This window comes from Camelus dromedarius, chromosome 1, assembly GCF_036321535.1.
Source record: "Camelus dromedarius isolate mCamDro1 chromosome 1, mCamDro1.pat, whole genome shotgun sequence".
Classification (NCBI taxonomy): domain Eukaryota; kingdom Metazoa; phylum Chordata; class Mammalia; order Artiodactyla; family Camelidae; genus Camelus; species Camelus dromedarius.
Window position 1 is genome coordinate 75500565 of NC_087436.1, and position 15584 is coordinate 75516148.

A 15584-nucleotide genomic window follows, 5' to 3' on the forward strand; every position below is an offset into this window, starting at 1 on the left:
CAGCCCAGAGAGGGACAGAGGCTCACTGTTGTACAGGAGGGGGTCATGATGCAGGAAATGCACAATTTCCAAAAACCAACAGAAGGTGGTAACATCATCTTTAGGCTCCTCGACCTCTTTACTTGCAGGTCTCTTTCTTCTGACATTTTGCAGGTGTTTCCACACTTAGATGACTGGGAGATAGATGATTGGGTGGTCAGATGCTGCTAGGTATTCATGGCTCGATTTTTTATTTTCAAAGACTTTAAAGGGTAGTAATGCCATCAGGATGCCTGGTATCATTCATAAAAACACTCAGTTAATCCAAGGTAGAGCTTCAGAGTTGACATGGACCTTCGAGATCACTTACTAGAACTTTCTCATTTTGCAAATGAGGAACCTGTGGGCCAGAGGACTAGCTGGCTTGCTTAATATCACATAGATAATTGGTAACAGAGCTTATCTTTTTTGGGTTACCGCAGGATCCTATAGTACTTCTGAGAAGGAGCTCTTAGCTGGGAGAATTTGGCTTGGTTGAGGCCAAATCATAGTTGCTTTTCCTCCTATCTCAGACTCTTGGGGTTAATTAACCATTTAACAGTGTGTAAGTTCATACCCTGGCTGTGAGTAGTTAACTTCTCAGTGCCTCAGTATTCTGACCTGTGAAGTGGGGTAATACATGTACCTTGTGGTACAAGGAGGGTCTCATGAGGATTACATGTGTCAATACATGTAAAGTGCCTAGAATAGCATCAAGGATATAGTCAGGCCTCAATAAAGGTCAACTGCTTTTTATTATTTTTGTGATTATTCACTTCTCCCTACTTTCTCTCCTGATTCATAATCTTCAGCCTTTTGGGAAGTTATTTATGTCTTTGCCATAAGGGATACTCTTGTAAAATGGTTGAATGAGAAGGATATTGGGGGCATTGGATAAGAAGAGAAGAGCACAGACCTTTGAGCCTAACTGCCTGGCTGCAAGTGCCAGCTTCATGGGACCTTAACCTTGGGCAGGTTACTTAGCCTCTGTCAGCTTGTTCCTCATCTGTAACATGGGGGTTAATACTGTCTGCCTCATGGAGTTGTGAAGATGAAACGCATCCATACACGTAAAGCACTTTGCACAGTGCCTGGTGTGAAATATGTGCTACATAAATGACGGTGGTAACATTATTTTCCAGGCTTTCTTCTTCCCTGTGTCTCAGAGCCTCAGAATTGGGCTGTGTGGGAATCGGCATCAGGGTGATGCCAGTGAGCTAATCAGAGGTTCCCTTTCTCTTTCTCCCAATCTTGTCTGGAGCTAGCCTGCCAGCCCCAGTGCTCCACATGCACCAGTGGCCTGGAGTGCTCGTCCTGCCAGCCTCCCCTGCTGATGCAGGACGGCCAGTGTGTGTCCTCCTGTGGGAACGGCTTCTACCAAGACCGCCACTCCTGTGCAGGTAATCACCTACCCGGTCCCCGAGAAAGCCACTCCCTCTTCCCGGTTATCCCGGGCCACCCGCAGCTGTAAGTAGGAGAAGAGATTCTGAATGACACTCCAGATGGCTTGAGAACAGTGGGTGAGAGAGCTGACACACATTGTTTTTATAATTTTATTGGAGCTTTAGTGACGTGTGTGTGATACGATTTCTGGAAGTCCTTTTGCACATGTCTGGGGGCACTGGGACACTAATTAACATCATACTTTTGGTTCCAATTGCCGTTATGTTGTAAGTTAGATTGCTTCGTCCTGTAAGTACACAGGGTTTACTTGAAAACAAAGGGGAAAATACATCTTATATTTTAAAACTTTATTGTCACCTAAAGAGAGAGGGGGAAGCAGAAATAAGAAAGTGACATCATAATAACAAACTTGGACAAACAAAACAAAAGCGGGCATTTAAGTTTGTTCCACTTGAGCATCTGTGTACTTAGCACACATACTAGTGTCTGTTACTTTAGTGGCTATGTATGTCTGCTTTTTTTTATACTTTTAATTTTATATTGCTAATTAAGACCTAGTTGAAATTCTTAATATCATAACTTCTCTGAAAGTAGGAATGCTCATAATATAATTTGTTTGTTTATACTTGACCATTTTTTTCAATAGTGATTATACTCATGGGTATAAAGTAAAAAAGTAAATGTATAAAGAATTTTTTAAATGCAGAAATAGGGGAAGGAGGTGATGGTGAAAGCAAAGACAAGAGGCAGAATCCTAAGTTTGTCTTTGGGGAGAGACCGGGAGTCAGATGTGCCCAGAACCTAAGGCAGGATGTGCAGTGTCAGGTAAACCTGAAGAGGCAGATGGGCCAGAGGGAGGGTCTTGGACGTCATACAAGGGAACCGTGGTATCTAGGCTCTGCATCTGAGCAGCGGGAGGTGGGCCAGTCTGAGGCTCAGCTGATATGATCCTCTCTTTCATGCCCTTGGTTAGATTTTCAGGAAAATCACTTGGAGGGAAAATGTTAAAAGCACAGTGCATGGTATTCACAGGCTTGCAGGCTGACTGAGCTTCAAGGCCAGGTGAAGGTCCTCTGTGGGGGAGGCTGATGGCTGCTTCCACTCCAGGTCATGGTCATAAGGGGAGTCCACGGGATTGTGGAAAGCATCATGGAAGGAAACACTGGTACTGTGCACATCATGCAGATGTGAGCAGAGTGGGGCCTGGAGCCAGTCACATTACAGAAATGGAAGCATGCTAGCTTCTCAGTCCGGCTTGGGGGCTCCTTGAGATGTGTAAGAATTCTTCTGTATTTCTGTATCCCCGACATCAAGGGACGCACGAAGGGTTCCGATTAGTTCAGCATTTGTTGAACAAGTGTTTGAGGAATAAAGGAATGTACTACCCCTTGGTGATCCTTGAAGGACCAGTGTTTCAACAGAAGTCTCAGCCCTGAAAGAGAAAAGAACTCTTAATGTGTATTACTTATCATGTTCTGTTTACCTGTTATTTTAGGACAGGCTCAAAGTGGGCACATACAAACGCTTTTATAAGTGTCTAATGGATTGGCAATTTAGGTAAACTGCTGAAATTTCAATTTGATGAAATTATTGAATGTACTCTTTACTCCCTTCTTCTATCCCATCAAAGAGACCTCCTGCTAGCACTCCTGCGACAAGTTTGCCTTTGAAAGGGAATTAATTCCCCCTAGATTTGACTCTTCCCTCCATTCCACCTCCACCCCCTGCCCCACGTCCCACCTACAGGTTTACTTTTTTCTTTCTTTCTCTTTTTTGGGTGGGGCGCAGTGGGGCACATATCTTTTTCCCAAGCCCAGTGTTTTAACTGATAATGTTAATGCCGTTTCAGGGCACTTTGAAATGAGTAATGTTTCATTTGATTACTGGCGTATGTATGTAGCTGACTGCTTCCACATTCCATCCACATACCCGTACACAAATGCCTTCGCAGAAAGTTGCTGGAAAATTTGTTCATGCTCCCTCCAGGGAATTAAACCAATTTGCTTTAGTTCAGCCTGATTGCATTTTTATGCATAAAATGAGAAGAAAGAAGAGAGCAAAATGAGAAGGAAGAAGAGAGCAAGAGGAGGGAGAAGAAAGAGAGAGAATGATCTTAAAAATGAAAGCTAAACTTGTGATCAATTTTTATATACTGTTTTGATGCCAAGACTGCCCAAATAAGCTTTCTCATTATTTGAATTTTTTGCAGTATCCATAACTTGTGCCATTTTTGGTAACTTTTCGCCATTGACCTTAGAAGTCTGTCAGTCAGCCAGCACTCTTCCAGAAAGTGCTAAACATTTCAAAATGAAGCCGGTCATGTTCTGGTAACAACAGGTTTTTCTGGGTTGATTCCTTTTGGCAGGGTCACTTATGTTATGACTGGCATCACTTGCCACTTTAGTGACCCATCAAAACCAAAAGAAAGTGAACACTGTGCTGAGGAAACTCATTACCAGAAATTACCTGATTAATATTCATGCTCACTATGTTGAACACAGGGCAGAGTGAGAAATAAGGGGCAGAGCCAAGTGGCACATAGACACACGACTCTTCAATAAGAGTGGGAGCTTGTAAACCAGAGAGGGGTGAAAAGAGACTCTAAGTCCTGCCAGAGAACTTCATCCTTAGGGGCCTTTATCATTGTCCCCTTTCCCTTGAGTTTTATGGAATATTATATATATGCACACACACACAGATATGCCTACAAAGGTGCACATATGTGTGCATGTATTAATATTATTGTTATGTTCTTGTGTTTGATTAAACTGAGTAGTGTTATAAATATAGATCACATTATGTGCCCCACCACAGTCACTGCTTCATTTCCTCTGCCTTCCCCAGCTTGAGAGTTTGATGCCTTGATTGCTTTACCTGAAGGCTCAGTACCACCCAGTTTTTATGCCGGTGTAAACTGAAGACAAGAGTATGTAAGTTGCTTCTTTCCCACAGTGGGTAGGACCAAGGAGTAATCTCCCTCGTCATGCCCCAAACTCATCTTTCAGGCCTAGTGCTCAGGCTTCTGCCTTATCCCCTAGGCTTCCTTTGCCACCATGAAGATCTGGTCTAACGTCCCTTCTTGACCCCATGGACGTCAGGTCCTAAGATTGGGGGTTCTGCTTTGGTTTTTGCCACCTGTCCTGTTGTGAGCCATTTCCAGGAATCAGCAGCCCGTCTCTTAATCAGCCCCAGCCTGACAGTCAGGCTTGACCTGTGTGTGGGTGCTCTGTGCCTTTCTCCCCGTACCACATGACCTTGCACCCTTGCCGCATGGCTCTTGGGTACCACTTGTCCTGGACTTGCTGTATTCTCTCTACCAGAGTGGTAGTTCCACTACCTCTTCTTAGAAGCCCTGGTATTATATATCTTAATCTGGATCCAGACTGAGCTTGCCCATCCCAAGAACATTCTTCCTTGCCTGTCTTGCCCCTCTTTTCAGTGAACCCCTGTTTCACTCTGGTGGCAGTATTGAACTGTGCATGAAAATCATAGATATAAGAACCCATAAGAAGAAAAGTTAAAACAACCACACTAACTCACAGACATAGAAAACCAACTTATGGTTACCAAAGAGGAAAGGGACGGAGGGATAAATTAGAAATTTGAGATTAATAGATATACACTACTGTATATAAAATAGACAAACAACAAGGACCTGTATAGCACAAGGAAATATATGAAATATAATAAGCTATAATAGAAAAGAATCTGAAAAAATATATGTATATGTATAACTGAATCACTTTGCTTTATACCCAAAACACTGTAAATCAACCATATTTCAATAAGAAGTAATAAATAAATAAATAAATAAATAAATAAAACAACTACACTAACACACATCATGCAAGATTAGTTTAAAATGAGTAACTCAAGACTAGATTTTGAGTAGACAAAAAGTAGAATTTATTTCATTTTTATATGTGTATCAATGTCTGGTTTGTCAGCTTAAAACCCCAATATTCACAAACGTTTGAGGATGGAGCCGTGTGTACTCCCTGGCAAGGGCTGCCTTCCAGAGGCAGCAGATCCAGAGGTGAGAGGGATGGGGACAGGGTGCTCAAGACCATAGACTTGGGAGCCAAGGATTCCAATCTTGGTTCTGTCACTTCAAACAGCATATTCTTTAACTCCGTGCTGCAGTGGCCTGTGGCTACAGCAGGGACAAGAATATCTGCTATATAGCACTGCTGTGCAGATTAAATGAGCAAATTCACATCTATCGTTTAGGATGGCGCCTGGCACCTATAAGCCCTCCATGTAGGTTAGGAGGCTTAGATTTCTGCTTCCTATTGTCATTCGTTTCCGTTCTCCAGCTCCTCCATTCATTCTCTTTGCCACTGCTCACAGTCTGGAGGATGAGAAGATAAGACTCCGTATTTGCCCATAGTGAGCTGGCAATCAAGGCAGGGTTATCTGCTGCTTACAGAGATGTGAAAAAATAAAAATACAAACACAAAAACCTGTGCAGCTTAGTCTGTATCTGATTGCTGTGTGGTCTTAGACTTTGAAACTTAAAGAATCAAGCAATTGAATTTTTTATAGGTTTGTACAAGACAGGCTCATTTTGAATCTCAGCTCCATTACTTACTGCTTATATGGCTTTGGGCAGGTCATTTAACCACTTTGAGCCTCAGTTTCATCAACTGGAAAGTGGGGATAATATTATCTACTTTAAATCATTAACATGAAGTTAGAAAAGATGTTTGAAAATGTAAATATGACTGACCCATAGTATGTGGACAACAAAAGGCGGCTATTGTCATCATCAAATCTGTTCCTTTATTTTTTAATTTATGCAAATGAAAATCAAATAGCTTGCATTAGGAAACAAAAGAGTTTTGTGCCATTTGTGTCAGATTTATAATAGGTTTTATACATTATGGAGGAGTAAATATAATACAGAGAGCAATTTATTCATCCCAAGTTAAAATTATTTTATTTTCTTTAAAAGCTTTGATTAAATGAATCTGGAATTACCTGTTTCTTATATTCACAGAGAAAACTTTTGCTAAGAAAACCTGTAGAATTTGCATACACAATGCTGACCTAGCTGAGGCTTAAAAGCTGTAGTTTGAGCAGGGGAATTTCTGGCGTGAATCATCTGTTGGAATCTTGCTTGACTGGAGCAGCCCAGCGCTTGGCAGCTGTGCAGCACGGGGCCCTCGGAGCCCAGGCAGAGCAGCGCTTGATGGGCGGGCGTTATATTCCACAAGCGCTTAGCCCAGCCTAGCCGTGCCCAGGACGAACCTCTTGGCAAAGGCATTTATGAAACTAATGTGGGAAAATGGATGTGGGGCGTGAGAAGGGCTGTGTGCCAGGCTTCCGTTGAGCCCCTGGGACATGCCCCGCCGAGTGTGGGTCCTTGGCTTTTCGCAGGAAAGAATTCAAGAGCGAGCCACAGCTGAGTGAAGGTAGATTTATTCAGAGAGATACATTGAAAGGCAAGAGAAAGGCCACGAGGTGTGGGGGTTGGGTGCTCAGATTAAAAGTAGGTACACACTCCATAGACAGAATGTGGACTGTCTCCGAAGAGGGAGAGAGGGGGGTGGCCTCGAGGCACTGTGTTGCTAGTTTTTATGCGCTTGGTGGCTTCATATGCTAATAAATGGAAGGACCAGTCTAAGTAGCCTGGGGAAGGGATTCCCAGAAAGTTGGCCATTTCCTACTCTTTGACCTTTTGTGGCTAGCCTTGGGACTGCCTTGGTGCCTATGGGTGTGTTATTCACCATGGTAATATATTACAATAGACATATAATGAAGCTCAAGATCTACTAGAAGTTAAATCTTTCATCATCCTGAGCCTCAAGGCCTCCTGGGGGTTGAACCTTCCACCATTTTGATGTTAATTGCTGCAGCATTCCTTGAATGGCTGTGCCCTGCCCCCTTCCATCCTGTCTCAAAACTGCTGTTCTGAAATCCTCAAGAAGACAGGAGCCCTCCTCGTTCTGGTGGGACAGTCACTGACTGTCAAGCTAGTATCCTCCATGGCCCCTCCAACATCCCCCAGAATGGTCTCAATTTCACATACTCAGTTTGGGGACCAGCACCTCCAACCACACTGTCTTCACTCATTTTGTCCCGCTCTCTAAATCCCATGCACATTCAAACCTCTAGTATTCTACAGCAATTGTGGTCTCTCACTTAATTGCTGAGTGTCTTGTGAAGGGGACTGACTGCTTCACGTGATATTCCTGTCTCCTCCATTCTGTTCAGGCAACGAGTATTCGCTGAGCCTCTTCCACATCCCAGGCCCTGGGATACAGCAGTGAACTGACAGAAAACTGCGCTGTGGCTCAGCAACTTACTTTCTCAATGGGAGGAGAGTGTCAGTAAATAAAGAAAGAAATAAGATCGTTCCCAGTGGTCACCACAATTTGAACCCATTACTTGCAGTGCTATAAAGACAGTTTAAAAGGTATATTATAGGACGTGACTGATCATTGAGACAAGGACAGGTCTTACACTCCTGAATTCCCTACAATGATAAGCACATATAAGGCCCTTGGAACAATTTTTGATTGAAAAAAGTGTGATTTAAACCATCGCACAGAGTAGAAAGCACAGGAATGTAGGGGCATGCCTAGACTCTGGCTCACCTGTGACCAGACTTCCATTCAGCTTCTGTTATCTACTCCCTGTCAGCAATTCCTCGCTAGGTGTGGCCTCGGGAAAATTACAGAATCTTGTTTTCCCCACCCTCTTTTTCTTATCTTCATTTACCTCCCCTTTAAGATAATTGAGTGCCTTATCAGTGCTGAAAAGGTGATTCTTTAAAAACAAAAAAACAAAAAGCAAATAAACAAACAGAAAAACCCACAACTGTCCCTGGAACTTGGGTAGCCTCCGTGGAGTGCTTTAAGCCATTCAGAAGGGAGGACAACTGGATGGCCCTCCTAGAAAGTATGTTTCTTGAGTAGACTAGACCCAGTGAAGCAGGTGACAATGGGATTCCAAATCCCCTCCCTCGTTGGACATTCTTGTAAAGGATACGTGGAGAGAAGAAAGAAGCAGCAGCTGGTGGTGTCTTGGCTGGGACCTCTGCTGTAGCAGGCTGTGTTTGGCATTTGTCTGTGCTGCGTATAGGCCCTTGCTGTGTTTGCCAGAAGACAGACGATGGAACAAAAGGATCAGGTACCAGCAGGGAAAGCCCGTCACAACTGCCAGGGAGTTTATCTTCCAGACAGATCCCATTCTTCCTGACAAATCTGAACCCCAAAATATTTCAGCTCTGGATTACAAAGTAGCGACAAGTCTTCTGGCTCCCCGCCCAGTTCCTAGGGCTCTCAGTTATTTTAGCCAGACTGTGTGGCGTACATTCCTTCTCTCCCTTCTGCATTCCCCACCCCAGCACTCTCCCTGTTCCACCCCTGCTCCCTTTTTGTGCTGCCCGCAGAGCGCCCAGCACCTCCATGCTCTCGCTGCCCAGATCTGAGCAGGCTGTGCCCGTGAGCCAAGAAGTCTGAGAACTCACCCATCAGCTCGGTTTGGGTTGGTGGTCCCTCCTTTGACTCTTCAGTTTCTGTAGACAAGTGGACTCGAGGGATTACTGGGAAAATCAATAACCATTTAATTAACAGGGGCTGGGGAAAAACCCAGGGGGTCTTAGCAGCCAAGGGTGGCCAGTGGTCACAGTGGATGAGTGGAATCTGAGAGTTCTGTTTGGCTCATCCAGCTATATGCCTAGGTGGTTACTGTATTTGAAAACCGGGGGGTGGGGGGGCAGGGTAGGGTGCTGCTGTATTGTAGATTTAGGAATGTAGTGGGCATGGGTCAGCAGACCGAAAGGATAACCTGAGAGTGTTCCTGAGGAGCCAAATGTCTGCCTTTATCCTCTGACTTAAGTACCAACAAAAAGCTAGCCTGCTTGTAAATCTCTCCCCATGTGGACCTGCCAAAGCCTCTGTCAGCTGGGAGGTCGTTCCTTCAGTTCAAGCTCTATGTCTACAAAAGACTATGCTAAAAATTCAGATACGTCACCCAAGATGAGTAAATCATTCAGCTGTATCACGAATGTGGTTAATAGATTAACTCTTTACCCAGCATGTGCCTTAGGGAAAAGGACTACAGGTTTTTTTTCTCCTTTAGTCATTTTTCCCCATAAGTAACAAATGAATTCATTTAATAAACTCAGTGAAATTCAAGGCACGTAAAAATCAGTGAAAATCCCTGACTCAGGCTCTCCCAAATCATGGCTGTTAGTATTGTGATGAATGTCTTCCTAATTTATGTCCTGTGTGTGTGTGTTGTGTACACAGACAGACATAGATGCATTTATTTATTTTTCAACAGTGAAATCGCACTCTATGTATAGTTTTATTGCCTGCTTTCCCTGTGTTATTTATTATCCGTCTACAACATCTTTTAAAGCTGTTGTATAACTTTCCATCTGTAGCCATCTAAGAATTCATTTAGCCAAGCCTCTGTTGTTTGGCGCTGCTTCCTAATTTTTCCATTGTCATAACCACGATGTAAACATTTTGAATAGAAATTGTGGTAAATATGTTTGATTGAGGTAAATTCTTAGGTGATTGCTGGGTCCAAGTGTATATATGTACATTTTTAAGTTTTCAGCACATACTAATATATTATTCTCTTTTAAAGAAGTTGTAGTTTGCACTCCTACTGGAAGCACACGAGAGTGCCTCCCTCCCACCACCCTTGTCAATATGAGGTGTTAGGAGTCTTCTTAACTTTGTCAACTTGATTGATGTAAAAAGCAATCTTGATTATCTATTTATTTATACTTATTTTGGGGATTTATATGAAGGACGTTGATTTACCATATATATCTGTTCATGGCCCTTTTTCATCAGTGGCCTGGGCCAGGCCATTCTCTTGTTTATCTGTCTGTCTGTCTGCCTGTCCGCCCACTCCTTTTGTTCCTGTAGCCTATTCTCACTTTCCTTCTCCCCAGCTCCCCACTTAAATAACTATTCTAATGCAATTTAATGTGGATTTTTAATATGTATGTGTTCTTATAGTCTTGTATGTATGTACTTTAAATATTCATACATATTACTAGGTAGATATCTCATACTTTTCCTTTTCTTAACTTTAAAGACTTTCTTAGAGCAGCTGTCAAGTTCACAGCAAAAATAAAAGGAAAGCACAGAGATCCCCCATTCACTCCCTGCCACCATGCATACATAGCCTCCCCCATTATCCACATCCCCCACCAAGTGGTACCTTTGTTACAATGGATGAACCGTTCATTTACTTTTTTTTCCCTCACCAAGCATTGTTTCTGAGATGGATGCCCGTTGCTATGTGCACATCCAATCCATTGCACCTAGCTGCTGCTCTCCTGTGAAATTTGCATATCTCTGGTTATTCATGAGGCTGCAGATTCTTTTCATGTGTTGATATTTTTTCTATTACGAAGTCTCTTAAGAACATAGGGGTTTTCAGAACATGTGGAGACCAGACATTCCAATTTCAGAGTGTAAAGTTTTCTGCTGGCCCAGGGAGGAAGGTTGAGGGCAGAAACTAGACAGGGGACAAAAGCAGTTGGTAGTAAAAGAATCAAAAAGGATGATGACTCAGTGAACTTCTCCTTTTAGATTTGTCTGGCATTTGTGCCTCCTAGACTAGTAGCCTTGGCCTCAGATGAGACCGTGACGCGAGGAACGGAGCACAGTCTGCCCGGCATCTGGGCTTCACCATGACCTTCACAGAGCTATTCTCAGTCACTTTCCAAAGGGCTTTTGTTGAGGTTTTGTAGCAATTGCAAAAAAAGAGCTCCAGGGTCTGGGGCTCTGGGAGAGGCTGGAGCCCCTTTATGTAACTGCTGGAATAATTCCTGCGGGCTTCTCCGTTACTTCCCTCCACTCCCGTTCTGAGTGGACCTCCCTTTCCCAGAGTCTTTGTTGTCCTTTCCTCTTCTGCCTTGCGTTACGTTTTAATTTGCTTCCTTTCTAATCACTTGGCTTTTGATGCCAGTTGAAGCAAGATTTGCTGGATCTCGCAGGGTGTGCCACTTGTGTGATCACAGGCAACATTCTCTGCTTTCTCAAACATGTCATCTCACCAAATCCCCATGAATGAAGTGCAACAAATATTATTACTCCCCCTTTACAGGTTAGGAAAGCAAGCAACAGTGAAGTTGAGTTTAAGACAGAACATTTTTGCATCCAGCAAGAGCTTCTTACTGGAAATTGACCCATTGTCTCCTGATAATACTTTAAAATTTGGCAAGTACTTCCTAGTCATTTGTGAGATGTGAATGAAAGTTATCAGTTGTCACAAAATGGATAAGGAACAGGATGAAGGAATTTGCCTTGTGTATGATGTCCTTGCTTGTGCCTGGATTTTGGGCTGTTTCATTTAATGGCGAGTAGAAACTTCTTGGCATTTAGGAAATCTGAACTGCAGCCTCACGGATGACTCTGAAAAGGTCTGCTGATCAAGGGTGCTGATTCCCTGGTGATGGCAGGTGAACATATTCCAAAAGACCACGGGAAAGTTGGGGAACCAAGGCTCCTTCTCTTTCCCGAGGGTCAGTTTGCACTGAAGGCTGAGCCCATGGGAATCTGTGCCCCCTGCCTGGGATCTGGGAAGGCTTCCTGGAAATCAGAAGTAGTTCACAGGAAATGTTTTAACACATCCCTAGAAAAGGGCTGCATTTTATTCTTGGAGTAGCATAGGTTAACATTTTTGACAGCAACCTTCTATTTCAAAATTATCAAGTACAGAAAAGAAGTTTGTTATTTTTAGAGTAGAGTTTCAGTATAGGGTTGCCAAAAGAAGAGTAATTCATTCCTTTTCATTTTGAGATGAATTGCTCAGCAAGCCAACACATGTCTTGTTATGCTCCAGAAAAGTCAGGGGCTCTCCTAAATAAATTATCTACTACACGTGAGATAAGAAGAAGGCTTTCTCTTATTCGTCCTCTGTTTTAATTTATTACCACAATTTTCACAACATACACTTCAAACCCTGGGTGATCTGAAATGTATCACTAAGAGAAATTATGGCGAGAAGTCAGGGACTGACCTTTTATTTTTTGTAATAACCCAAATGTAATAAAATCCACATGGAAAATAAGCCTGCAAGAAGAGATTATCTGCAGTGGCATATGTTCAGTGTGAGAAATTAGAAATCAATTGCAAAACACAGTGGGAGTATGTCATTATAAGAAATGACAGCTCAAAAAAAAAAAAAAAAAGGGGCAAGAAAAGAAATGACAGCTCAGCATAGTCCTGTGTTGACATACCAGTCCCTTCTGCTGTCCTGCCTGGCCGTGGGTCTCGTCTTTTATTCTATATGGAAAAGAGAAGGGCCAGCATCACATTTGGTACATTACACAGATGCAGCGCAAGCTTTCGTCAGCATAAGCAGATCTGGACTCCAGCATTTATTAGACAAAATTTAGATCTTAACATCTTCATATCATTTCTTCAGGCTTTGACCTCATGGTTAGTTGTTTCCATGTGGAAGGTAGCAGGATGAACCCCCCATAACCAATGAAAAGATCTGCTGTGCATTCATTTAATGTGCATTTAATAAGTTCTGACTTTGTACCAGAAATCAATCTGGATACCAGGGGTTTAAGATGATAAAACATGGCCCCTATTTTGGAGGATATTACATTCCATTGAAGGGGATTGATTAACAGAGTAATTAATACTGTAGGATAACTCACATGAGAGGCATGTACAAAGAGCTGCAGAAACACAGAGGAAGGAGTAGCTGACTTTGGACAAGTTCAGCCAAGCTGCAAGAAGTAGCGGCTTAGGAGGCCTCTCAGGTGTAAACAGGATTACAGGGGCTATGGAAGGGGTCAGAGGGATTTCCAACTCGGTCAATCCTGTGTGGGGCATCTGGAACCGATGCACAGGCACGTGGCATGCTTGGGGTACCCTGCTTCACAAAACTGGCTTGCTTCAGGGAGGTAGCACAAGGCAGGGCTGAAATGCTAAGTAGGGCTCGGTTTGTGACGGACCTGAGTGCCATCCCTAAGTCTGTGGCTTCTATCCTGCTCAGCCTTTGACCCCCATTCTGATTGGCAGTACCAGGAGCAATATTAAAACTATTTAACAAGCAGTATGGCACAGATCAGGTCAGTCGGAAGGAGGGAGACCCGAGACCCTCTCCTGTGTCAGACCTTTCGGTTGCTGGATCGTGGTGTCTGCCAGGGTTCCCAGGGCGGAAGCCACAGTATCAGGGAGGGGGCCAGAATGACAGCCGTTTACCAACCAGGTTGGAAGTATTGTTACTGTTTTCACAGCCAGTGCAGCAGTGTCTATACTGCCTTCAGACAGTCCCCTAAAGAACTGGGGGTTTTGCTTTAATTTCTCATCTCCGTGCCCGCTGGATAAAGATGGTTTCATCCTTTAAGGATGTCTTGAGTTAATTACCCTCTTTAAAGTAAGCGCTCCAAAAGCAAAACTGATCGATTCCTCTGCCCTGATGAAAACTTTTATGGGATGAAGTCCAAAGTCCTTACCCCTGGCCTCATGACCTGGCCCCTGTTGCCTTTTTTGCCCCCCTCCCTGTCATCCCCTCAGGCGCTTACTCCCTGGTGCCCCTGTGTTCACCTGTGGCGAGCTGGGAAGGCCTCCCAGGCCAGCCCGGCGTCTTGCATGTAGTACGTGCTTCTGTTGAACATTGATATACAGACCAGCCTGGCGTGCCTTCTTAGAAATGCACTTGGGTTTTTGTTTGTTTAGGTAACGGCTTTGAATCAGCTCCCGAGTCAGTAAGGCAGAGGCACTTAACAGTGATAGACACTTCAGATAGTGACTCTAGTCAGTCACTAGAGAGTAGCTAAATAAATGAATGACAGATTTCATGTGTATTCAGGGTAGACTTTGTCACCGGGATCTTTGCATCCACATATTTAGTTATGTTGTAGTGTCAGTGGCTTATCTCAACACAACGTTCTCAGGCACCACTTATAAATAAGGTGTTAAATGTAAGTGAAGTTTGTAGGCCACTGAGCTGTGTGCTCAGCACAGAGTTAACAAAAGAGATATGGACTCTGCCCTCATGAACCTTACGGTCTAGCGAGGGAACCAGATGATAAATAAGTAAACTTTCCTCCGCCTCTGCTTTCCATCTGCCATTGTCATCTCTTACCTGGACCAGAGCCGTTGACTCCCTACTGGTCTCCCTGCTGGCATGTAAGTCCATAACCCCTCTCTACATGGCAGCCAGAGAGAGCTTTTAAAAATCTAAATCACGGCTTCTGTCTATCCTATTTAAAAAGCCCATTCATGACTCCCATTGCAGGTAGGATAAAAATCCTAATTTCTTTCCATGGTCTCCAAGGTCAAGTCTGATAGGGTCCCTGCCTACCCTTCCAGCCATGAATCAGGAACACTGTGCCCCACTATGTCCACTGGGTCCAGCCACAAGGGGAGCCTTCAGTTCCTTGAACTCCCAAGCTCCTTCCCGTCTCAGGAGCTTTGTTTGTGCTGCTCTCTGGCTCTCCCCAGGGCTGGTCACGTCTCGTCCTTTAGAACTGCCTTAAGTCAATCCCTTTCTGTCCTACTACTGTTATTCTCTGTCAAAGCACTCTTCTTATCACTTACCACACTTTGCAATTATGTCTGAATTTGTTGGGGACAAAAGTTTTCTGAAATTAAGGCCTTTTTGTGCAGTCTGGAATTGAGGAGAGGATTGGATCTTAAGATTTTCAATTCAGGCATCCTTTCTTCTGATTCTAAAGGGATCCCTAATTAAGTTACTTAGGTATAGTTCTCAAGTCACCTGTAACCAGCAAAAGCGTTCTCCCTGCCAATTTTGGTCAGAATGGGTACCTATGAAAAATAGATGATGCTCCATTGTGAAGCCAACATTTTGAAAATCAGGATGCATTAACAGAGGCATGGGTGGGGTTAGCCATACGGACAGTTAACCAAACAATATATTTACTCATTCAGAATAGTCCTCTCTTTATAGATCTGCTAAGGTAAAGAGCAAGCATGAATGTAATTAAAAATCAAATGCTGGAAGAGGAGGACATTTTCAAGTCTTAAAGGAACAACTTTTGTCTAAAAATAACGTATAGTTAGAAATCTAAGGTATAAGAGAAAGTCAAGCTTCATGAGTACTCAAGATATATGTTTAGAGCAGATGCTACGGGGGTGGGGAGGGGGATGACCAGAGGCTGAGTTGTAAGATTTGTGAGGGAGGACAGAAGGAAGACGGCGGGGGTT

At 43.5% G+C, this 15584-nt stretch overlaps 1 protein-coding gene across 2 annotated transcripts in view; it reads left to right on the plus strand.

Moving 5' to 3' along the window:
• The window catches only part of FRAS1 (Fraser extracellular matrix complex subunit 1), a 408983-nt gene that overhangs the window by 192575 nt on the left and 200824 nt on the right, over window positions 1-15584 (plus strand). For both annotated transcript variants that reach the window (XM_064485618.1, XM_031432509.2), the window contains exon 14: window positions 1284-1418. In XM_064485618.1, coding sequence (XP_064341688.1) covers window positions 1284-1418 — 135 coding nt within the window. The remainder of the gene's footprint in view (window positions 1-1283; window positions 1419-15584) is intronic.